The sequence below is a fragment of the Brassica napus genome, chromosome C7 (genome assembly GCF_020379485.1).
Source record: "Brassica napus cultivar Da-Ae chromosome C7, Da-Ae, whole genome shotgun sequence".
Taxonomy (NCBI): Eukaryota; Viridiplantae; Streptophyta; class Magnoliopsida; order Brassicales; family Brassicaceae; genus Brassica; species Brassica napus.
In genome coordinates, this window is record NC_063450.1 from 48,097,962 (window position 1) to 48,121,325 (window position 23,364).

The window sequence follows — 23,364 nt, forward strand, 5'->3', positions numbered from 1 at the left end:
CTCTGCATAACATATTTTTCGTTACATCAAGTTTATGTTAATACTTCACTCTCAATCTCTTTCACTAGTTCTTTCTCTCTCGTTCTTTCTCTGTGTGTTAGAAACCCCCAAATCGATTTTGCTTTACAAACTCTAACAATGCCGTAGTCTGTTTTTTTCCAGTTAAGTGGGTTTTGTATGTAGGTCGGGTTAAGAGAGTTACGTTGGGTCGGGTTATTTGGTTTAAGTTGATTTTTTTATTAATCACGGATTGACTTCATTAATTTAAATTAAAATCAATTAAATCCGTTTATGATGTTGCCACCATATAATTACTTACTTCGTATATGTGGTATGTATTAACATAAACTTGATCTAGTTTTTGACATTTTTTAATACAATGGAAGGTTTCCACCGTATCAGACTATAACAAGAAGGCACTTTAATAACAAAACAACAAGCAGTTTAATCCCATGACATTTAGTTTGTCTTAGAAACGGCACGATGTGTGCTTATGGGAACATGAAGACAAAGAAGTTGCAGTGGATAGGATTAAAGAAGAGCCCTTCATATATCATTCTTACGAAGAGATAAATCTCACTCTATCCCCAAATCTTCTTCGTCTTCTCCACCAAATCCAAACCCTAACTTCTCAATTCCCCCATGGCGATATCCACTCCAGCCGCCTGCTCCTCCTCCTCCTCCAGACTCATCTCACCCCCTTCTCTCCGTCCCGCCATTTCCACCTCCACCTCCACCAACCTCAAAACCCTAAACCTCTCCTCCTCCTTCCTCCCTTCATTCACTTCCCTCTCCGTCGCCGCCTCTTCCCCTCACCCCCTCCGCCGCTCCTTCACCGTCCGCGCCGCTCGCGGCAAGTTCGAGCGCAAAAAGCCCCACGTCAACATCGGAACAATCGGCCACGTCGACCACGGCAAAACCACCCTAACCGCCGCCCTCACCATGGCCCTCGCCTCCATGGGAAACAGCGTCGCCAAAAAGTACGACGAGATCGACGCCGCGCCGGAGGAACGAGCCCGCGGCATCACCATCAACACCGCCACCGTCGAGTACGAGACGGAGAATCGCCACTACGCCCACGTGGACTGCCCCGGACACGCCGACTACGTCAAGAACATGATCACCGGAGCCGCGCAGATGGACGGAGCCATCCTCGTCGTCTCCGGCGCCGACGGGCCCATGCCGCAGACCAAAGAGCACATCCTTCTCGCTAAGCAGGTCGGCGTCCCCGACATGGTCGTCTTCCTCAACAAAGAGGATCAGGTCGACGACGCCGAGCTGCTTGAGCTCGTCGAGCTCGAGGTGCGTGAGCTTTTGTCTTCCTACGAGTTTAACGGTGACGATATCCCGATTATCTCCGGATCCGCGTTGTTAGCTGTGGAGACGCTTACTGAGAATCCTAATGTCAAGCGTGGTGATAACAAATGGGTGGATAAGATTTACGAGCTGATGGATGCTGTTGATAGTTATATACCAATCCCTCAGAGACAGACTGAGTTGCCTTTCTTGTTAGCTGTTGAAGATGTGTTCTCTATAACCGGACGTGGGACTGTGGCTACGGGGAGGGTCGAGAGAGGGACTGTGAAGGTTGGGGAGACCGTGGATTTAGTTGGGTTGAGGGAGACTAGGAACTATACCGTCACTGGGGTCGAAATGTTTCAGAAGATTCTCGATGAGGCTTTGGCTGGGGATAACGTTGGGTTGTTGCTTAGGGGGATTCAGAAGGCTGATATTCAGAGGGGGATGGTGTTGGCTAAGCCCGGGAGTATTACTCCGCATACGAAGTTTGAGGCGATTGTATATGTGTTGAAGAAGGAAGAAGGTGGGAGGCATTCGCCGTTTTTCGCGGGGTACAGGCCTCAGTTTTACATGAGGACGACGGATGTGACGGGGAAAGTGACGAAGATTATGAATGATAAAGATGAGGAGTCGAAGATGGTTATGCCTGGGGATAGGGTGAAGATTGTTGTGGAGCTTATTGTGCCTGTGGCTTGTGAGCAAGGGATGAGGTTTGCTATTAGAGAAGGTGGGAAGACTGTTGGTGCTGGAGTTATTCAGTCTATCATCGAATGAGGAATTAGAGTTTTATCTGTCTACTTTGCTATCTTTGTGTTTCCCCTCTTCGATTCACAAAACTCTTTTACTTGTGTCATCTTCTATACGAAGTTGAAATCAAAATGTCATATATTTCTTGACCCCTTATATATTTATTGCATTCTGATTTGTCCGTTGGGTCCGAAGAAGACCAGTCCAGATTCAGATTGTAGCAGCTTGGATGATTGAAAAGGTATTTAAAAGGTGAAGCAGAGAAGCCTTTCCCTGACGCTTTCACATATGCTTCTGTGATCGATTAATTACAAAACCAAATGACAGAAAAAATATCTATTTTCCAATGTCGAAACATTGTTCAAATCCTTCATAATACTTAGTTTTTGACAAGAAGAAAATGTTAAAAGACTGACTCATTTTTCTGCGTAAGCCAATCGCTACGTTTGGAACAGACAAATTTTAATGTTATAGAGAATATAAAGCGCGTTTTAAGACCGCTCTAGTTGTCCGAACGCGTCAAGTAAAAAAAAAAAAAAAAATATATATATATATATATATATATCATTATATAAACCAAAATCATAAATTGCGAGATAAATCATCAGAGAAAGAAAGAAAGAAAAAGGGAAAAATCGAAATCTTATTGTCCATATCTCTCAGTTTGGATTGGCCTCTCTGCATATAGCTCTAGCGTTCGCGGGTTTTGCAATCGAGATCCCTCTTCCAACTCCAATCGGTATGATCAAGAACCAATCTTTTTATTTTCTTGAATTTTGTAATCTCGACACTATTCAGTCTGATTCATATGATGATAATGGATGCAGAAGCTTTTTGGCTTTGAATTGGATTTCGGGTTTCGGTTTCAAAGCCAGCTCCTTTGTCTTCCTCAGAGAGAAATCAGGTGACCCTTTTCTCTTTTATGTTTAGTATTAAGACAGGTTAGCGTTTTTGTTCTGTCTTTGTGATTGATTCTTTGATATTAAAAAGCAGAGATGCAGGACCAGCTCATGTGTCATGGGTGTAGAAATACATTGCTCTATCCTAGAGGAGCTACCAACGTTCGCTGTGCCTTATGTAACACTATCAACATGGTCCCTCTTCATCCTCCTCCTCCTCCTCCTCATCATGGTATTGACCCTTTCATTTATAATTGAGTAGGGAGGTTAGAAGATTTTATGACTTGGTTTGGATTCTGAACACAGCTCATGCAGGGATGGACATGGCTCACATTGTATGTGGTGGTTGTCGCACAATGCTTATGTATACTCGTGGGGCAAGCAGCGTAAGATGCTCTTGCTGTCAGACTGTTAACCTTGTCCCTGGTATATATGCATCTAGAATCTGTCTTTTACTTCATCGGCATTGTTCTGTCTGCTGAAACTGTGTTTGAATTTGACAGCAACCCCACCCACCAATCAGCCTGCGCATGTCAATTGTGGGAACTGTCGAACAACCCTCATGTATCCTTACGGTGCACCATCCGTTAGATGCGCCGTTTGCCAGTTCGTTACTAACGTTAATGTCAGTACTCCTGCATGGTTGAGTTAAGTACAAAAGATATTTGTATTGGCATTTGATTTTGTGTGTGTTTCCATCTGCAGATGGGCAATGGAAGGGTGCCTTTCCCAACTAACCAGCCGAATGGAACAGCCTCCTCTCCTGGGCCAATGCCCTCTACATCCACTGTGAGTTATTAAATTTATGGTTTTGTAGAATTTTTCATGGAACTGTGTATTTACTCTGTTCATGGGTTTAACCGTTTTCCAGCAGTCAACACCACCGTCTCAGACCCAAACCGTCGTCGTAGAAAACCCCATGTCTGTTAATGAAAGTGGAAAGTTGGTGAGTTTCGCAAGGCTTCTCATGTAGCTTTGTTCTTATATTTTTACACATTAGAAGAAGGTTTTGATAAAAGTGACTTTAAAAACTTTTGGCAGGTGAGCAATGTTGTGGTTGGAGTGACAACAGACAAGAAGAAATAACCCACGAGAAAAAAAAATGATTGCAGTCTCTATCCCTGCGTCGCGTCTGGGTTTGTGCATATTACATACGCGGACAAGTGACTGTTTATGTTATAAGTTATAACTCCTTTTTTAACCCCCCCCCCCCCCCCCCCCCCCCAAAAAAAGGCTTCTCAGAATCTCTTGTTTGGTTTTTTTTTCCTTCTTTCAAAGTTGATGAACACAAAGGTTTTTGGTCCTACAATCTGCCATTCCTATTTGTAGACTTTGTAAACTTCATTGCCCCCTTTGTGGCATTGTTAATGTATGTATTACTATAAAATCTGATAAACCAACCAAACATTCTTGGCTACTTAAGCTGCAGACAATAACATCTAAATGCTGCTGCCTAGAACATTTAAATGCTGATTATCATTTCCAGATTTATCTGCTTTGTGACGTTCTATTTCTCATAATTTAGATGAAATTAACAACTTTGTCAAGAAAAATATAAACTTTATACCAAAATCAGTTTATATCTCACCTTCTCTGGTTCATCCTCATCAAGCTCACGACAATAAGCATGACTTTGATAATTCAGATTTAGGTAAGAAGTAGACATCCAACATTAGTCTCCAACACATTATTCTCCTAACTCATCCCTGACTACAATCTCCACTCTATAAATTACAACACCATTGACTCCAAACACCATCAAACAAACAATTCTCATATAAAAGTCCAAGAACACAAAACAAGTCAGTTACTACAATGTCAATCTCAAGAGTCTCTCTCTGCCTGATCTTTCTCACCTTCCTCACTTCCCCACTTATGCTCTGCTCTCGCAGCCCAAAAATGGCGGTAGCAGCATCAGCCGCAGTAGAGAAGAAGCTCGAGAAAACAAATGTTCATCCTCCGGTACTTCCTGTTCCTGAATCCACCGAGGTTGATTCATCACCCTCTATGGTCAAGATCGATGATGAACCTGCAACAAACCCTGCGATATCCGGTTTCTTCAGGTCTAAATTCCCATTCCAAGGCTGGCCGTTCCACAAGTATGGCTCTTTCCCCATGGCTAAGCCTGCAAATCCTTCTGTTCCTACAACACCGGCTACTGGAGCTGAGGAAGACGAATCTGAGAAGGTGCCTTCTTCACCAAGCAAAGGAAACAGAGACGGTGGCAACGCATGATGAAACGAAGACAAGAAATGTACTTGCCACTAAAACCGTATCGTGTTTAATGACTGTTGAATCTTTATCCACTAGTTTTACATAAATGTATCAAATAAAAACGCACCATGTACTATAAAATGCTATGTAACAGTTTACATGGATTATGAAATGAATACAGTTTATCTTATCTGCTTAAATCGGTGTAATGCAATAAGACGGTGAGATAACAAGACAAGGTTTAATGGAATCTCTCTTACAAGAAACACACAAGTAGACAAAGGCAAAAAGACACACTCACTTGTCTAACACATCTACAAACTTAAGGATAGATCAGACTAAACCTTAACAAAACAAAAGGCATTCTTTTAGCTAACCTAATCACTGCTGCTGCTGGTTAGGCGGCGGTGGTGGAACGCCAGGACGCGGTGGAGGAGCAAACCCACCAGGAGGAGGATGCATCATTCCAGGGTGAGGCTGAGGCGGTCCCTGCATCCCATGAGGCGGCGGAGGACCTCTCATCATCCCACCAGGCGGAGGACCCATCGGCCTTTGCCCATACGGAGGCGGCGGAAGCATCTGCCCGGGAGGCCTCATAACCGGAGGCCGAGAGATCTGAGGCTGCATCATCCCCGGAGACGGCCCACCAACTCCACGAACAGGCCCAACAAGCCCAGGCTGGGCTTGAACAAGCGGGCCGGTAGGTACTCCACGTCCAGCAGCACGGCCCATTCCAGGACCAGCAACAGAACCTCCTGAGCCACTAGCCTTGGCACGTGACTCTTCAGGAGGAGGTGGTCCTTCGACAGTTATGGAGATAACCTCTTCGCCTCTGAGCAGCACCAAGCCTAGCGTACGGCGATCTTCTCTCTCTTCGTTTATCTTCTTCCCTTTAGCTGGCGGAAGCTTGCGGAACTCCTCGCAGTCTCCGAGAACGAGGTTCATGTGGCGATCGAAGGCCATGAATTTTCCGATTAAAGTTGGAAAACGCAACATGTCATCGCAATAGTTTAAAATTATAATATTAGTAAATAACATCTAAAAGTTGAAATCACCAAAATTAATTTAATAAAAAAAAAATAAAAGACATTTACACTAGTAAAATTAACTAATCTAAATTTAGGGTTTATATTTTGGAAGCAGAAATGAGATTTAAAATTTAAGATATAAATTAAAGTAATGGTTTTAATTTTTTTTTAAAAAAAAATCTAACGAAAAAAACATTTTCAGCAAAACAATTCAGGAAAATTCAAAAATTTTGAAATTTTGAATTTTTATTTTTGGACAAAAAAAAGTTTGATTATTTTCGAAATTTTCGATTTTTTTTGAAAATTTTCTGATTTTTAACATTTATTTATTTTTATATATCTTTAAAATAGGGGTATAATTATCATTATACCTTTTTAATATTAGTCATTTTATTCTTTATATGTTCTTTTGATCATAAAAACATTTTTGGTAGATTTGCCTTAATTAATTTTAAAAGTTGCCATAAAAGTTAAAAGCTAAAGATAGCTTAGACATTCCAAACCTTAATCCCAATTATTTAAAACAAAAACAAAAAAAAAGTCTTTTCGCATTTGATAGATTAACGCAAATCGGAAAGGTGGAGTGAAAAAAAAATTCAAAAGAGATTCTTTTGTTACTCAAACACATATTGGGATACTTGGCATGAACTAGCGTGCATCAGGAGTACGTTCAGGACCAAAGCTTGTGCTCAGTTCAACAGAACTTTTGGAGTCCAAGTCATGTTTCCCCCTTTTCCTTAAGTTCTCTGATAAAAGACACTCCTGTAGTTCATTAGCAACCTGGGACATGTTTGGTCTTCCAGACGAAGATGGACTATTGCACAACATTGCTAGCTCAAGAGCCTTCCACAGTGAACTAGAGTCATAATTCCCAATGAGACTAGGATCCACAATGCTTTCGATATCTCCATTGGTTAACTTAAATCCAACCCATTCTCCTATGTGAGACTTTTCACGAGATTGGTCAATCACTGGCTGGCTTAGGGGTGGGCGTTCGGGTACCCATTCGGGTTCGGTTCGGGTTTATTCGGTTTTCGGGTTTTCGGGGTTAAAGATTTTAGCTCCATTCGGGTATTTCTAAATTTTGGTTCGGGTTCGGTTCGGATCTTTGCGGGTTCGGTTCGGGTTCGGATAACCCATTTAAATGATTTTTAAAATTTTAAAATTCAATATATAGTTTCAATTTCTCAAAATCTGTAAATAAAATACTATATAACATATAAACTTGAATAACATATGTCAGAGTACCTAAACTTAACATATAAATTGGTTTGTTTGAATATTTTGATAGACAATCAGTAGACATTTCAACTATTTTTGGTGTTTTGAGTATATTTTATACTATTTTAGAAATTTACTTTTGAATATTTGTATATATTTTCAAGTATTTTAGACAACTTAAAAGTATCTTATATATTTTGAATGTTTTTAATATACATTGAATCTAAAAATAATTAATATATTTAGATATATAAATCTATTTCGGATACATTCGGGTACCCGAAATACTTCGGTTCGGGTCGGGTTCGGTTTCGGTTCTCTGGATACCAAAATTTTGAACCCGTTCGGATATTTAATCAATTTCGGTTCGGATTCGGTACTACTTTTTCGGATCGGGTTCGGTTCGGTTCTTCGGATTCGGATTTTTTGCCCAGCCCTAGGCTGGCTAGTGATGATTTCCAGTAATACGACTCCAAAACTGAAGACATCACTCTTCTCTGTCAACCAGTTTGTTCGGTAATATCTGTATTAATTACACATAATTTTTTGTTTTAAATTCTAGCTGGAAAAAGAGGACATAATTCGAATTCATTCAGTTATGTTATAGATCCACTTACTCAGGGTCAATATAACCTGGCGATCCAGCAACATTTGTTGACACATGAGTTTCATTTCCCACTGGAAAAGATCTTGAAAGCCCAAAATCGCCAAGTTTAGCTTGAAAATGCTTATCAAGAAGTATATTTGTAGACTTGATATCTCTATGAATCATTGGTGGTTTGCAGCCGATGTGTAAGTACTCCAGTCCTATATAAAATAACTCAAAAGGTCATTAAACAACAAGAGAAGAGAAATTTTGCAATGTTGTGGAAAATAAATACAATGGGGACTCATGCTTTTTCAGATTAAAAATAAAAATAAAACACAATAGAAATTGTAAACTTCGAACGAACCTTGCGCTGTCTCTGCAGCAATTCTTAGCCTATTTTCCCAATTTAAAGGGGAGCTAGCACATTCTCCTGTACTCATAAATATGTGAATGTGTGTTAAAACATGACACACGATCATTCCTTTTGTAAATTATCTGGAAAAGGTGATCAAAGGTTACCGGATAAATGCTGTTTTAAGTTTCCATTGGACATATACTCATAGATGAGGACCAAGTGTTGTCCTTCCTCACAATGTCCTACAAGGCTTACCAAATTTATGTGGTGTACTCTCAGAAGAAGGTCTACCTATCAGACCACATGTAACCCAAGAGTTGGTAAATCATACATACATGTTCTTTGAATCTGTGGTTTAATTATAGTGAAAGTACCTCAGCCTTAAATTGCTTATATCCTTGAGCTGAGGACTGAGATAGCACTTTAACAGCCACTTCTTCGTTACCATTTAAGTTACCGTGGTACACGACTCCAAACCCTCCTTCACCAAGAGTTCTCTCAAAGTTATTTGTTATGACCTTAACCTCTTCGTATGTAAAGCTTTTCTTGTTGGCCACAATTGATGGACGTATAAGACCTGGGAAATTGTAATCACGTATCATATATTGAATTCGAGGTTAAGGAATTTGATAAATGATAATACTCAAATCCTACCTTTTGACGACCTCTTCTTTTTGTAGAACAAAATAATGAGAGATATCACAGCTGTGATAATACCCATAAGAGCAGCTGATGCAAGAATGGGAACTAGCAATTTCTTTTTGTTATCTCCATCACTTTCTTTATCTCCATCACTTACGCAGCCCAGACAAAGGTTTTGATTTCCTTGAAGTCTATTAATTTCTCAAAAATTTTGTTTCTGATGTTACTAAAAATATATATAAAGGCAGACTTTTGTTTGGGAGAAAGAGAAACATACATCAGAGTTATTAGCCCATTCTTTTCCATGTTAAGTAGGGTTTGAGGAACTGAGCCGCTAAGATTATTCCCACTCAAGTTTCTGTGCAATGTATATAAATCGTTATAATATAAAACCAAAATTTCGGTTTCTACTCAAAAGGGGAACTTACATAACCGTCAAGAACTTCATTTTGGCGAGAAAATCAGGGATTTTTCCTGTCAAATTGTTATTTGACAGATCTCTAGAAGATGCAGATAAATGAAGTTATGAAAAAAAAAATATATTTAATATACTGATTTGATATCCTTCCCGTTGAAAGTAAATATAGAGGGGATATAAGACTTACAACTTTTGTAGCTGGCTAAGATATTGTATGTCACTTGTTATGGTCCCGTTTAATCCATAAAAGGAGAAGTCTCTGTGTGTAGAACACATGTAAAATACATTAAAACACAATTAATCTGAACAAGAAAGAAAAGGTGTGTTTGCATGATCTTACAGGAAAATGATTCTTGGTGGAATAGATGGGAACGTGTTGCTGCAGTTTAAACCAGTCCACATATACTGTGTCGGTACACATGGATCTCCTTGCCAGCTCATTTTCTGTATACCATAAGTGGCTTGAATTTTCTTGAATGCGGTGACTGTGCATACAAAGTTTCCATGTTGTTCAATAGTTTAACCTTATGGAAGGTACCAAGGTCTATATAGCTACATAAAAATTAATCAGAGTTGACAAACCGTCGTTTTCATCTGTTTCTGGCTGAGGAAGCTGGAGTACCCAGAAAACCTCCATGGCATTCATAGATGGTGGAAAATTTGACCAGTTAGTACTTCGAAGCTTTACGTAGCAATTATCGTCGCATGTTGATGAAATTCTGATAGGTACAGTTTCAACCACGAACTCTGGAGGGCTGTATTCATCATCAATAACGTTTCCATTCCACGAAATACTAAACTCTCTGGGACCCGCAATTAGGTCTTGGATCTCCGCGAAGTGAAGGTATAAGTGAATATCTTCCCGTGGTTCCATCGTCCAGTTTCTGCTCCATAACCTACCTGAACCTAGTATGGGATTTTGTTTACCTAAAATAATGATATATTGGGGTCAAATGGGAACAGAACTCTTGTAAATTGTGAAAAAATAGGTTTCTACCGTTTCTTCCACCTAAAACAACCAAACTTGAATGAGTTAACAATTTATATAACAAAATTTGCAGGTGTTACATCCGGCAATGCCAGGCCCTGGACAAAAGAAAAATTAAGTATTTTTTAAAGACGATTTTTTTTTCTATATAAAATGTCAACATAACAAATTTCAAATTATTTTATATGAGAATTTTTTAAATTTATGATAATAAGTAAAACGAAATTTGGTTAAAATATATTTTTTGTTGTTTTTGACAATTTTTTATAACGAATATATTATGACATATATTTTTTGTTGTTACACCAATTTTATTTGAAAATATTAAGCTACACTGTTTAAAGAAGCTCAATATAACAAATTAGTGGTTAGTAGGCTCAAAGACATTGCACTCTTTGCCCTACCTTCGGCGCCGGCACTGCCAATGGTATTGGTTGGTCCGTGGGATATGGGTGTGGACGCCTTTGAAACTATAGCTTGTGGCACATCGAAGGCATTCGTATTATCGACAGGGGTAGTGGTGCTTATTTCCGTCCATTCACCATCCAAAAAGTATGTGCTCCAGACACGATCATGGACATCATCAGGAAACCTGCTGACACAATCAATGTATTATTTACTGATAACTGAGTGGTGAATATATGTGTATCAGAAATCAGCAAAAAAGCACTGAAATTTCAGTTCCTAACAATTTTGAGGCAATAAGATTTAATGAAGTTTATAAAAACTAAGTTTTGTATTTTTAACGTTGAACTGTATTATTAAATATAAAAAATTCTAAACAAAGAGAATTAAAAAAACAAAACTAGAAAATAGATATACCAGTAAAGATTCAAAATAAACAACACATCTTGCGTATGGATAGCTAAAGATTTTTCATATAAAATCTATATATTTGCTTTTGGAATACTTAAATCTCGATGGAGATAATCTTCATAGTAATCCAAAATATCACATATTAGACTGAATTAATAAAGGTTGTCACATTCTTTTTATTGTTCTAGTAGGAGCCATCAACACAAGACAACTCTTTATGTTGCTCCATTGAAAATAACATAGGGAAAGAGCGCTGATTCAAACAGTCAATTATTTAAAATTCCAGGCTGCTTTTCGGAGTAACCACATTTTGGAGCAAAAACTCCATCACCATCCAGTGAATAACCATCAACGTTGAAGCCAATAACAACCATTGCCACCATCCGCATCTAAGCATGTCAATTACCTTTTATAAAATGTTCAATTGAACCAAAATTTTTGTCTTTTTAAATATATATTTTTCTAAATACAAAATAACAGTAAAAAGTTTGCCATATTTGGGAATCCAAAATACAGAAAATTGGATCCTATCTGGGGATTCTAGGCTCTGAGGTGATCAAAAACATAAACTTTGGGTTCCTACAAGAAAGAATACATATTTGGATGGAAAATTAAATCTCTTACGAAAGGCGGAAAGGAAATGCTCATTGAATCAGTGGCATCAGCAATTCCGAATCACGTCATATCTTGTTTTAGATTACCTAAAACAGTAACTTCAAAGTTAACAAGTATTGTATCTCAGTTTTGGTGCAATTCGGGAGGGAATGGGTGGGGCTTGCATTTGATTTCTTAGATAAGTTATGACACAATAAAAATGATTTAGGAAGAGGATTTAGGACCTTGACGGATTTTAATACGGCTATGTTCGGAAAGCAATTTTGGAGTCTGCTAGAAAAAACCAAGCTCACTATTTGCTAGGGTTTTTAAAGACCGTTATTTCAGAAATAAGAGTTCTATGAAACCAATAAGATCATACTCATCATCGTATGGTTGGCGCAGTATTGTATATGCTAGATCTCTAGTTAGCAAATGAATAATCAAACGGATGGGAACATGATCATCTATATTCGTATGAAATCATCCATGGATTCCATTCAATCGCCCGAGACCAGCAAACAAAATATCAATTCAATTTGAACCTTCACTTATGCTAGACAAGCTCATTAACCCTATGTCACATACGTGGAATAGGCAGGTAATTAGGAATTTTGTTGATCCAACTGATGTGACACTCATTGAAAGGATTCCATCGAGTATGATATAGTCCACAGATAGAGATAGATGGTATTTTACATAGTTTGGAAGATACACAGTCAAGTCTAGATATCATGTAGGACATCTCTACCCGGTCAGAGCTTGACATGCACCAGTCTTAGGACCTGATACAAAGGCTTTGCAAGCTTACTCATGGAAAATCAAATGTTCCCCAAAATTGAAACACTTCATTTGACAAATTATCTCAGGTTGTTTATTGGTGAGGAAAAACCTCAGATCTAGGGGGATAAAGTGTGATTTAGAATGCGAAAGACCAGCGGGAGAATAGCTTCACCTACACAAGTATGGGCTCTCTCATTGATCTATGCAAATCCATGTAGTTTTTCTATGCAATCAATTTATGTGAACATGGATTATTTGTTTTAGAGGAATACTAGCAAAACAAATCAAAGAAACAGACACAAAACAAATCAACTAAACCAATGTCGAAGTTATAGAAACATTCGGCCCATCGGGTTAAAGTTACAGAAAAAAAAACATTTTTCTCTCTCTCACGGCTAGGGTTTCAACTTCAGTTCTTGTACTTTTGTAATTGTTTGAGAATTTTTGTTATTTTAGATAAGATGAGTTGAGTTGACTTACCGTACGATTGATTCAGAGTCGCTAAAAGACCAGCGGGAGAATAGCTTCAGGGAACCGGTTTTAGTAGTATAGGAGTCATCTTTGAGGGGACGTAGTTCCAAGGATGATATTAATGGCGTTGTTGCTCCTGTCTTAACGAGACAAATGTCCAAAGAGTTTGACCTTGGCATGTGAATTATCTCCTCTATCGTACCATCTTTCAACAAAATCAGATCGACATTACCAACCTTGTCTTGCAAATTTATAGTTGTCCAGAAGTTGGGTCCAAGATAAAGATCAAATTTTGGCCCTTGTTTAAGATCATCATAATTTCCATATACGAACACAGCTCTGATAAGATAATGTGTGCCCTGCATGACAATCAGTTTATAGCAGTTTCGTGTTCCTTCCGGAAAATACCTTACGGTCTTATATGGCTTGATGTATGCCATGCCAGAACCAGGATCCTCGGTCTTGATTCGACCTCTTTTTCCGCTGAGAATGAAATCAGCGTCGGTTGAGAAATTTAAACCGGTGGACTCTTCGATATAAGTAGACTCCTTATCAGGCATTCCACAATCTAAGCTGATGAATCCTGGTTTAAGCCATTGAAAATAAACGGAAAACTAAATCATGAGCCAGTATCTAAGGTCCAAAGATAATATATACCCACACAGAGTTCCAAAATAAGAAAACTTGGGTTACGTTCAGAGAAAATAATGAAGATGGAATACATACGCCAAGAAGATTGTATAACAGTGAAGACATAAAATACCTTGTTGGCCTTGGACAATTGCCAGATTAGTAATGCAAAGTGTCCCTATTAGGGCCAGTGAAATAAGCCTGTGAATACTCTCCATTTTTCAAATATTACGATAACAAGCAGCAACAAATATTCTGAAATGGAGCTAATTATAAACATAAAGATAAAGAGGGATAAGGTTGACGTTGATTAATTTAATAAATAAAAGTTATTTGTATATGCAAAAGAAGAGGCCAAATTGGGTGAAGTTTAATGATATTAAGTTTCTCCTCGAGGAAGTGTAGAATATTTCTCTTATATATTACGTTCGGAGTTTCGAGCACGTCTCCCATTTTTATGTATGTGCACACACATATTACATGTACATGTACTATAGGCATTTTCTTTTCGTTGACGCTGCCGCAGCTTCCGGCGGTTAGAATTATAAAAGGAAAACAAATAATCAAAGGCATCATCTTTCTAACTGTTGCCGCCGGATTTATAAGAAACACCCGCTTCCTCCAATTTCTGTGTCGCTAGATTTTATAACGTCATCAAAGTATTTGAATTTCCAGCCGCAGTGCGTTTAGCATCAATCGGCAGTTGTTTTAACTTTCGTTTCTGTTTTTTCTTTTTTTTTTCGTTGCTGTATTTTTTTGAATGCTGCCGTTGGAAACAGCGGTGATGAAACGAACAGACCTTATGTTTATTTTAAAAAAATTGTAAACATAGTATATACTATGTTAGTATGTCATATTTTGAGCTTGTTTGATGATATTTACTCTGCGGGCCCGGGTTTGTCCTTTAACTATTTTTCCACTTGTTCTTGGTTTTGCATGATACGATGAAATCCCAGTGATAGTGATTAGAGGTGGTACCCTCACTAAAAAGAGTCTTGGTTGTGGATAATGACAATTTCGAATTTTCGATATGGAAAACTGAGTTGTGATTACACCATTTTAAAAAGGTGAATGTATGGACGATTTCTATGAAACAAAGGCTTCAAAGATTGAAGACTAATGGTTTGCGCTAGGGGTTGTTTATGGTACCTACCTTCATTACTCAAAGCAAACAAGAGGAAAGAAAACCTCGGCTTTGAATTGTGGAAGAACATTGTTTCTCAATATGGCCGAATAATAATGTACTCTTTTCTATAAGCTAATCTCTCAGGGAAAAAAAAGACTTTTGCCACTTCCAAGCAACTTCAAGACTTTCTTGAAGGTTAGTGAAACGAGCAGACCAATCAAGATCTCTCAGAATCTTTGTGAATCACTGTAAACCTCTGCATAATATCCAGGTCGTCCAGGCAAGAAATCTACTTTGATATTTACTCCTGTTGCTTTCTTACCAGCTTCCACGAACTCCTTCACCGTCTTCCTTTTCCTGTACCTACATTGAAGATTCCGACATTTCTAGGCTTAGCTTTCTCTAGAGCCGTCACGTGAGCATCTATGAGGTCAGTAACGTCTATATAGTCACGAACACAGGTTCCATCTCCTGTCTTGTAGTCTGTTCCTTTGACCTACTCATAAATAAACCCGGTTTGAGTCCATAAGAGTTGAGTAAAGAATGATATTTGAGAAGAAGTGTTGGTTGATGAAATCATCTTAGAAACAGAGACTCTTAAGGCTTCAAGAAAAACAGAACACTGACCTTAGGATCATGACCGAAATTTAGGATCATATCTTCAGTCATCTTCTTAGCTTACCCGTAAGGTTAATAGGGACCTAAGAATCAATAACTGATAAATCTGAAGAGACATGATCATGCGAAAGAGATGGTTTGTGAGGCGATTGGAGTATCTGTGGAGTAACTTCAGTAATGCGCATCTTGTCAGGCTCTTCATTAGTGGGACACGTGCTTGTCTATATCAACTTCTTAACTTTAAGTCAGCCACAGCTTCAAGAACTACTAATGTGTTTGATGTAATGTTGTGGTAATAACTACAGAATGAAAATGGAATTTTTTGAATCAGTAACTTTACAAGAGATTAGCCAAAAAGAACTCCAATCTTGCAAAGATGCTACCAAAAATAGTAGGGTCGAGATTGTACTTAAGAGGATCTAGGGTGCTCTCTGCAGCAAAATGCATAACAGCATCAAATGCGTTTTCTGTGAAGATTTTATAATGTATCGGTTAAGAAAACAAAACCCATACTTCATACAGCTTTTGCATCTCCTAAGTTAGCATAAGTGAATTGAAGCATCTGGGAACAACCCATGTTAAACCTCGATAGCGCCAAGATTCCCACGAGAAAGATTGTCCTGTATATGAGACAAAAAGACTAGTGTTAAAGACCAAACATTAACGGATAGCCAAATAGCATCAAAGAAAGAAGTATAATCCTTTCCGCACCAATACGCTATTCATGTTGTTCCACGACACTAAAACAAATAACGAGTGTTTGAGGTAAACATAAAACTAAAATACTAGGGTACGCGTTCGGATACCCGTTCGGGTTCGGATAGGGTATTTCGGTATAGGGATAAAGAACTGTTCGGGTATTTCTGTACTTCGGATCGGGTTCGGGTATTTTTAGTTCGGGTTCGGTTATTTTGAATCGGGTTCGGATATTTAGATTTCAAAAGAAAAAAAAATTAAAATTTTCAATTTTTAAGTTTCTTGTATTTTAAAATATAGATTTCACTTAACTGATTTTTTATAGATTGAATGATTAATAGCTTTGGAGATAATATTTCAAAAACAAATAGATATTAATTTGGGTATTGTTTTTAAACTTTGAATGTAATTTTTGTTAATACATGAAACAAAAAGTTTAACATGCATTTTAAATGAATATCAAATCATTTTCTCCATAATTATATATACTTATGATCTTAAAGTACGTGTAACATCAATATAAATATTTTAAAAAAAATGAGAGATGTAAACTAGAAATATAAGGGTAAATATATATATGTTCGGTTATCTTCGGATATCCATTCGGATTCGGATATTACCCATTCGGGTTTAGATATCCAAAATCTCATAACTTAATACCCGTTCGGGTAATTTGCTACTTCGGTTCGGATTTCGGTTCGGGTTTTTCGGGTGCGGCTTCGGGTATCGGGTAAAGTGTCCACCCTTGTAAAATACAATAGCCCTGTTCGTTAGTTGATCGCAGCAATTAACATGAGCGGCTGGAAGTTGTTCATCATTTTTTTGCTTAACTTGCCGCCAGTGTTAAAACAGAGAACGCAGCGTCAATTATTCTGACGGAATCCGGTGGTATTTATGTCGCCAAATTAAATAGCGTCAGTGTTCCTCCTTTTTCTCTCTTGGCTGCGACATGAAAACAAGGATTTCTTCCATTTTTAAAATATGTTTGAATCCGATCATTGCATTAAGATAAATCTATCTGGAAACTGAAATTACATGAGATAAGTTCAGTTGAGAAAATGAAATACATAACAAAAAAAAAAAATCTTGTCGGAAAAATAAACTTGTTTAATGAAAATCAAGAAGAAGGGATGACGACAGTGCGCATCATGTTCTTGAACTCGAAAAAGTCAACGCGACCATCTTGGTTCCGGTCAACGGAGACGATCATCTTCTCCACTCTCTCCATCTCTCCTCCTTCAGGCAACCCAAGCTTCTTCAAAACCGCCTGCAACTCCCTAGCGGAGATAAACCCGTCGCCATTCTCGTCGAACACCTTAAACGCCTCCGCGAGATCCGCCTCCTCTGCGGACTCCGGCGAAGACTCATCGCAATCTCCTGCTCCGCCGAAGAAGGACTCGTCGAGGGTCTTGTGGAGGGAGGAGAAGTCGTTGAAGTCGAGACCAGTGTTTCCAGGCTGAATGTAGGACTCCACCGTGGATTTGAGGTCGGAGAGATCGGCGTCGAGACCGAGACGGGAGAGAGCTTGGTTTAGCTCATCGAGGGTGATGAAACCGTCGCCGTTTTTGTCGAATAAGTCGAAAATGCGTTGGAGACGAAGAGCGTTTAGGCTTGGGCTTCGAAGCCTGAAGGATGGCGATTGTCTCTCGACTCTTTTGTTCTCTCCGTTGCTCTCCATTATCTTCTTCCCCGCTGTGAAAAATGAACTTAGTGATTAGAGTCTAATTATAGAAAAGTTATCAAGGGAAGAAGTCCGTTTTTGCCGGCGTTGAATTTGTCTGCCCCACCATGTACGAACTCGACCATTCAAACCCATTAGGGAAGAGACATTAAAGAAGATTTTACATGATGGGCTGGTTTTAGGTGTCTAATTAATTAAGAGGAATATTATATAACGGAAATTGCTTAGGGCAGCCGCATTAGAGGTTCAATAGGGGTTCACACGCTTCCCAAAAAAAAATTATTAAAATATGCTACAGTCACGACTTTGTCTCGCCACGCCCCTTCTGTATGAACCCGGATCGTTACTGTTCAGCGGGCCCCACGCCACGTGGCGGCCCGCTATTGGTCAATTATTATTTTTTTTTTAAAAAAAAAAATAAACGAAAAAATAAAAGAAAAAATAATAAAAAATTTAAATAATGAACCCGGGGTTCATTAATGCGGCTGCTCTTTACATTACGTAACTGTCGTTGGCTTTTTCAATGGGAAACAGACAAGTCACATCGTAGTCGTTACCAAAATTAATTGGAAATGTTTCCATTTGCCAACTAGTCTCATGGGGTTGTTTTAGATATCAGAAGCTTCCGAGTTTTTGACCCGTCCACATGAAGCCAGGCCGGGTCGAGAGAACCATGAAGCCTAGTCCAGATTTAGTTCGTTAAAGCCCATTTACAAATATCATTTCTTCCAGTTTTTTTTTTTTTTGCAATTCTCTCCGCAATCAAAGATTATAAAACGATTTAGAAATCCAAATATGTTTAGAAACCCTTTCATTTTGAAAAACGCTTTTTAACGTATTACACAAACTTGAAAAGTAGATCTGAAGCGCGCCGGGGGGGTTTAGCGACGGTTGCTCGACGGGAATCTCGTCGTCTTTGACGGAGGAGATGTTTCGGCTGTAGCAGAGACCCATGGCCGTCGGATTGACTGCTCGGTCAGAGTCAAAGAATCGGACGGGAGAAGGCGAAGGTAAACACATGACCACTTGTCTTTAGCGTGAAGATTTCCCCCGGCTTGTCTAAGCTCTGGTGGTCTCTACCGCTGGAGGGAGGACGCTGTCGCAAGAGGAGTGGGTGTGGTGGGCCTGTCGTATGGTCAGTTGTGATCCGGTTCCCGGGAAACAGAGGCTTGCACAGATCTGTCGACGCCGGTTTTATCTCCGAGGGGTGGAGGCTTCGACAGCTCCGCCGTTGTCGGTCAAGTTTCCGGGATGTGAAGGTATTTTCTTCCTTACGTCGCCGGCTGTGGTGGTCTGTTACTTTGGACTTTGGTTCCTTTATGTGTGTGAGCTGTATGTGTGTGAGCTGTTTGGCTCGAGGTTAAGTGGGTATAATTGGATCTTGGATATCAATTGGATGAGGAATCGTTGACATTGGTATACTCTCTCCGAGTAGAAGAAGGAAAAGCTTCGATGATAGCTGTGATTCTAGTCGGGAGCTCTGCATGTTTTGAGTTCCGGCGAAGTTAAGGGCAAAAGTGTGGTGTTTCTCCGCCGCCTGTCCAAAGTGTTTGGTGGTGCAAAGTCGGAGATGATCTCGCGTGGTCGATGAACTCTCCGGCGTGAAGACTTGGCTGCGGAGAACATCTACAGAGGTGTGGAGGCTCTGCAGGTTAGGAGCTCCGCCGAAAAATGGTGTCGGTGGCCGTCTCGGTTCGGCGCGACTAGGGCGATCTGCCCGCGTTAGTATATTGGGCCGGTTGGGCCGTGCTTTCCCTTTTGGCTTCGGCCTGTTCGTTGTAATTGCCCGGTTTGTATTATGGGCTTTTGTTTCAGTACGCTTGCACTTGGGCTTCGGCCATGGGCTTGGCCCGTTTCCTTTTTAATAAAATTATCGACGGAAAAAAAAAAGAAACCCTTTCATTTGGGTGTTTCAACGTCATCTATCTTTTGTTTCATTGTAGTGGTCTTTGTTAATTTTTCCGGCCTTAAGTTTCTTTCCGGTTGTACTCGTCTAAGCTCGCCATGACTTTATATTAGATGGTTGCACAAAAATAAAAAGAAATCCAAATATGTTTTAGAATCTTAACAAAACCATAAAAACTAAAATCAAAACAAGAGAGTGGTGAAGCTTAAATTCTTAAATAACACTAACCTAATTACACTATCTTCTTAATGATGCCTTGAGCTAGACTCATACAAAGAAACCACCATGTCATAAATCTGCGTGAAGCTTGGTTGCTTCAACGGTGATCCGTCAGTACACATAAGTCCAAGTGCAATCGCTTCCTTAACTTTCTCCAACGTTCTCTCTTCAATCTTCATCTTCTCATCAACCACCCTCTCTACATTATCCGGACAATGAACTCTTATATACTCAAGATACCTCGTTGCTGAATCTTCTTGTTCCTCATTAGGTTTTAGATTTGTAATCATCTCCAAAAGAAACAACCCAAAGTTGAATATATCTGTAAATGAAAACAACAACACACTTAGATTTTAAATTTTAACAAAATTCATGTTTTCAAGAAGAACAAGAAAAGATCCCTTACTTGTTGATGAACTGTTTCCATCTCCAATCTTGAATTGAGAAATCAATGGTTCTTGATCATCATCAGATAACAAAACACTGCTTGTGTTTAGATCAAATGTAATCTCAGGCCATTGTTCCCATAGATAACAAACACCTTCTACAACTCCCATAACAACTCTTAACCTCCTTCTCCATGAAGAAGCCAACGAAGAACTTAGCCAAGTCTCAACGTTTTCTCCATTAGTCCACTCAGTAACCAAAGCTCTCAAGTTTCTGCTATTACACCAACCCAAAACCTTAACCAAATTCTTATGTCTTAGCTTCAAAACCGCCTCGCATTCCTCTTCGAACTCACGCCTCTTCTCTTTCGAAACCTTCTCTGTATACACCTCGATCTTTGCCTCTCTCCCGTCTCTCAACGTTCCTCTGTAGATATCCACTCCATTCCCCTTGCTCACGAGTCTCTGATCCGAAAACTCATCCGTAGCTGCATCGAGCATCGCGGATGTGAGCTTGTGGCTTCTCCTGCACGTTCTTCGTAAGTAATCAGGTCTTTTAAGACATAACCATCCCAAGCAACAACAGAGAAGGATCACCACTATGGGAAACACAATCAACAAGACCAAGACTCTCATCTTGTTACGCTTCACATCTGGAAGTAAACCGGAGTGTATGAAACTCGAGGCGTTAAACCGGTTAAAGAACTCGGAATCCGAGATCTTTTCCTCCAAAAATCGGTTATAAGAGAGGTTCAAATGGGTCAAGCTCGTTAACCGGGAGAGACTCTGAACCGGAACAGAACCGGATAACTGGTTGTAACTCAGGTCAAGGGTTCGAATCTGAGCACAAGACAGGACATTCGTAGGAAACTCACTCTTGAGAGAGTTATTCACGAGCTGGATCTCGACGACGGTGAGAGGACAGTACTTCCAGAAGAAGTTGAAAGAGAGGTAGAGCGCGGCGGTTTTAGGACGGCCGTGGATTCTGATCTTGGGGAAGGAGTCGATGCAGTTAGGGTTTTTGGACTCGTTGCAGAGATGGCCTGGGACGATCGTGGAGCGGAAGATCTCAGTGATGTTCATCGGAGAAGAAGAAGAAGTGTTGTTGCAGTAACGGAGCAGAGGATTATGGAGGCAGTTTGTGGTGATGGTGGTGGTGAAGTCGGGAGGTGGAGTGAGGGTGGCGAGATCTTCGAGTACTGTGGCTGAGAGAACAGAGAGAGGAAGAAAGTTTGAGAGGGAAGTGAGGAAGAAGATGAAGAGAGAAGACGCCATTGCGGAGTTTTGCGGTTACGTGAGAGAGAAGGCAAGAGAGGTTGTTTGTGTGTGTGTGTATATGAGGTGTTGTTGGCGGTTATTTTGAAAAAGAGTGGGAAGCCCATTTACTTCCTTGTGATCGTGTGCTTGGAAGCTGTAATGTTTGTTCGAATATTGTTTTAAACAAAAAGAAAGATTATTTAAATATCTTTTTTTTTTTTTTTTTTGTAACACATTCATTCATTCATTGACCCCTAAGGGTTGAGTTCAATACAATAGTTTCAAGGCGCAAAGCTTTCTTAGCCAAAGCATCGGCAGCTTTGTTTTTCTCCCGTGGGATCCACCTGAACTGAATCAATTCAAACTCTGAGATTAAGGCAACAATGTCAGAAATAATTTATGTTGGTAAATTTGGGGAAAAGAAAAATATAATTTCAAGGTTCAGACAGGTGATCCCACGTGAGGAATAAAAGAACTGGACAATTTTTTTTATTTGAGAACTTGAATAAATAGAAATTGTTTTTTTTTATCATTTTGTTTCTCATCAAAATTGGATAGAAAATATTTATTTATAAATTTCTCCATGAATAAAAATGTAATACAGTTGAATTTTAGTGCTAATAGTTTAACTAAAATTCTAACTTAATTGATTTGAAATTAACGAATTCATCAGTACTATTTTTAGAAGAAAAAAAATATAGTCACCAACTTAAGCTCAAGTGTTTCAGATTTTGGAGAACAATGTTGAAATTCAACAGTGTGGATGTACTGGAACCCTTACGGCGGAGTGATGGACGAGATTCCAGCGGCCGCCACAGCGTTTCCTCACCGGAAAGGAAACTTGTTCAAGGTTCAGTACTATGCAATATGGAACGAAGATAATCTCGGTTTCATGAGAGAACTTTACAACGTGGCTGAAAGTGTTGGAGGCAATTCAAGTGGTGAGACGAATAGTGTTGCAAAAGATGAGATCTATGGATCAAAGTATCTTTTTGGGAAACTTTTAAGAGATTGATGGTTGTTAAAGCTAAGTAAGACCCTAAGAATTTCTTTAGGTACGAGCAGAGTAATCCTCCTCTTAGTGCAATATAACATTAATATTTAACCACATACATTTTTAAGAAGAAGATAAAGGTATGTGAGATGCAATATTTTAGGCATTGAAAACATAAAAACAGGAAGCGAATTCTCTCTCTACCTTATCTCTCGAAGACGACTTAGTGAGATCTGATTCCCCCGGAACTCGGGCGACGCGTGGCGGCGCGTACCGGTTTCCGGAGGGCTCTCCTTCTTCTATTGCCCTTCTCGCTTTGCTGCCGCCGCTTCGCCAGTCTTCTTACCTTCGATATGCACGGAGTCGTGGGCTAGGGTTTAACGCCGGTGAGTGCTCTGCTGCAGAGGCACTTCTTCTCCGGTGGTCTCTCCGTCTCTCTGTGGCTTCGGCGAGTGGGTTGAGAGGTTGGTGGTGGCTGTAGTCGGTTTTTTGGGTTGGATCGAGATCGATTTTTCACGGTTCGATCTCGTCTAGCTTCCCTCTGTCTTCGAGTGGGAGGGTCGGCGTGGCTTCTCCGGGTCAACGGCGGTTCGCCGCTACAGGTCCACGGGGTCGTTCGGCTCGGGATCGAGTTTCTCGGCTCTCGTTGTTTCGTCGAGCTTGGGTTCTCTTTCTATGGGTGTGGTGTGTGTTGGTGGATCCTTCTACCACGTCGGCGGGTTATGGGTTTGAACACGCAGTAGGGTTGGTGCTCAAGCTCAGTGGCTGGGTCGTGCAAGGTCTAGCT

At 39.8% G+C, this 23,364-nt stretch overlaps 6 protein-coding genes and 2 pseudogenes across 6 annotated transcripts; 3 read left to right on the forward strand and 5 right to left on the reverse strand.

Moving 5' to 3' along the window:
- The first annotated feature begins 541 nt into the window (after positions 1-541).
- LOC125590045 (elongation factor Tu, chloroplastic-like) lies at positions 542-2,202 on the forward strand. The gene has a single exon (XM_048762974.1). It carries the CDS (start codon positions 643-645, stop codon positions 2,071-2,073), a length of 1,431 nt encoding a protein of 476 aa, XP_048618931.1. The 5' UTR covers positions 542-642; the 3' UTR covers positions 2,074-2,202.
- Positions 2,203-2,623: 421 nt separating this feature from the next.
- Positions 2,624-4,362, forward strand: LOC106421137 (annotated as a pseudogene).
- On the reverse strand, positions 4,148-6,207 carry LOC125590046 (small nuclear ribonucleoprotein-associated protein B'-like). The gene has a single exon (XM_048762975.1). The coding sequence runs from the start codon at positions 6,195-6,197 to the stop codon at positions 5,541-5,543; it is 657 nt and encodes a 218-aa protein (XP_048618932.1). The 5' UTR covers positions 6,198-6,207; the 3' UTR covers positions 4,148-5,540.
- LOC125590047 lies at positions 4,761-5,349 on the forward strand. The gene has a single exon (XM_048762976.1). It carries the CDS (start codon positions 4,761-4,763, stop codon positions 5,178-5,180), a length of 420 nt encoding a protein of 139 aa, XP_048618933.1. The 3' UTR covers positions 5,181-5,349.
- A 497-nt stretch (positions 6,208-6,704) lies between the features above and the next one.
- Positions 6,705-14,136, reverse strand: LOC106421118 (probable LRR receptor-like serine/threonine-protein kinase At4g20450). Its single transcript, XM_048764321.1, has 16 exons — positions 13,828-14,136; positions 13,301-13,647; positions 13,074-13,255; positions 10,754-10,992; positions 9,995-10,339; positions 9,753-9,897; positions 9,600-9,671; positions 9,423-9,494; positions 9,272-9,352; positions 9,007-9,185; positions 8,727-8,929; positions 8,517-8,643; positions 8,362-8,427; positions 8,026-8,215; positions 7,844-7,931; positions 6,705-7,162 (listed from the first exon to the last, which is right to left on the reverse strand). The coding sequence occupies exons 1-16, from the start codon at positions 13,910-13,912 to the stop codon at positions 6,836-6,838; spliced, it is 2,748 nt and encodes a 915-aa protein (XP_048620278.1). The 5' UTR covers positions 13,913-14,136; the 3' UTR covers positions 6,705-6,835.
- A 130-nt stretch (positions 14,137-14,266) lies between these two features.
- LOC111208125 lies at positions 14,267-15,498 on the reverse strand (annotated as a pseudogene).
- A 1,616-nt stretch (positions 15,499-17,114) lies between these two features.
- Positions 17,115-17,998, reverse strand: LOC106421213 (calcium-binding protein CML42). The gene has a single exon (XM_013862065.3). It carries the CDS (start codon positions 17,810-17,812, stop codon positions 17,252-17,254), a length of 561 nt encoding a protein of 186 aa, XP_013717519.1. The 5' UTR covers positions 17,813-17,998; the 3' UTR covers positions 17,115-17,251.
- A 1,897-nt stretch (positions 17,999-19,895) lies between these two features.
- LOC111207438 (putative leucine-rich repeat receptor-like serine/threonine-protein kinase At2g24130) lies at positions 19,896-21,974 on the reverse strand. Its single transcript, XM_048762977.1, has one exon. The coding sequence runs from the start codon at positions 21,599-21,601 to the stop codon at positions 20,294-20,296; it is 1,308 nt and encodes a 435-aa protein (XP_048618934.1). The 5' UTR covers positions 21,602-21,974; the 3' UTR covers positions 19,896-20,293.
- Positions 21,975-23,364: the final 1,390 nt, after the last annotated feature.

What these genes read in the sequence shown, in the direction of transcription:
- LOC106421118 (XM_048764321.1), bottom strand. Translation starts at nt 13,912, where the DNA reads ATGGAGAGTATTCACAGGCTTATTTCACTGGCCCTAATAGGGACACTT. An exon ending in CCACCAAGAATCATTTTCCT is followed by an intron (nt 9,672 to 9,752) that starts GTAAGATCATGC and finishes TTCTACACACAG; the next exon opens with AGACTTCTCCTTTTATGGAT. An exon ending in TCATCACTAGCCAGCCTAGG is followed by an intron (nt 7,163 to 7,843) that starts GCTGGGCAAAAA and finishes CCCCTAAGCCAG; the next exon opens with CCAGTGATTGACCAATCTCG.
- LOC125590046 (XM_048762975.1), bottom strand. Translation starts at nt 6,197, where the DNA reads ATGTTATTTACTAATATTATAATTTTAAACTATTGCGATGACATGTTG.
- LOC125590045 (XM_048762974.1), top strand. Translation starts at nt 643, where the DNA reads ATGGCGATATCCACTCCAGCCGCCTGCTCCTCCTCCTCCTCCAGACTC.
- LOC106421213 (XM_013862065.3), bottom strand. Translation starts at nt 17,812, where the DNA reads ATGGAGAGCAACGGAGAGAACAAAAGAGTCGAGAGACAATCGCCATCC.
- LOC111207438 (XM_048762977.1), bottom strand. Translation starts at nt 21,601, where the DNA reads ATGGCGTCTTCTCTCTTCATCTTCTTCCTCACTTCCCTCTCAAACTTT.
- LOC125590047 (XM_048762976.1), top strand. Translation starts at nt 4,761, where the DNA reads ATGTCAATCTCAAGAGTCTCTCTCTGCCTGATCTTTCTCACCTTCCTC.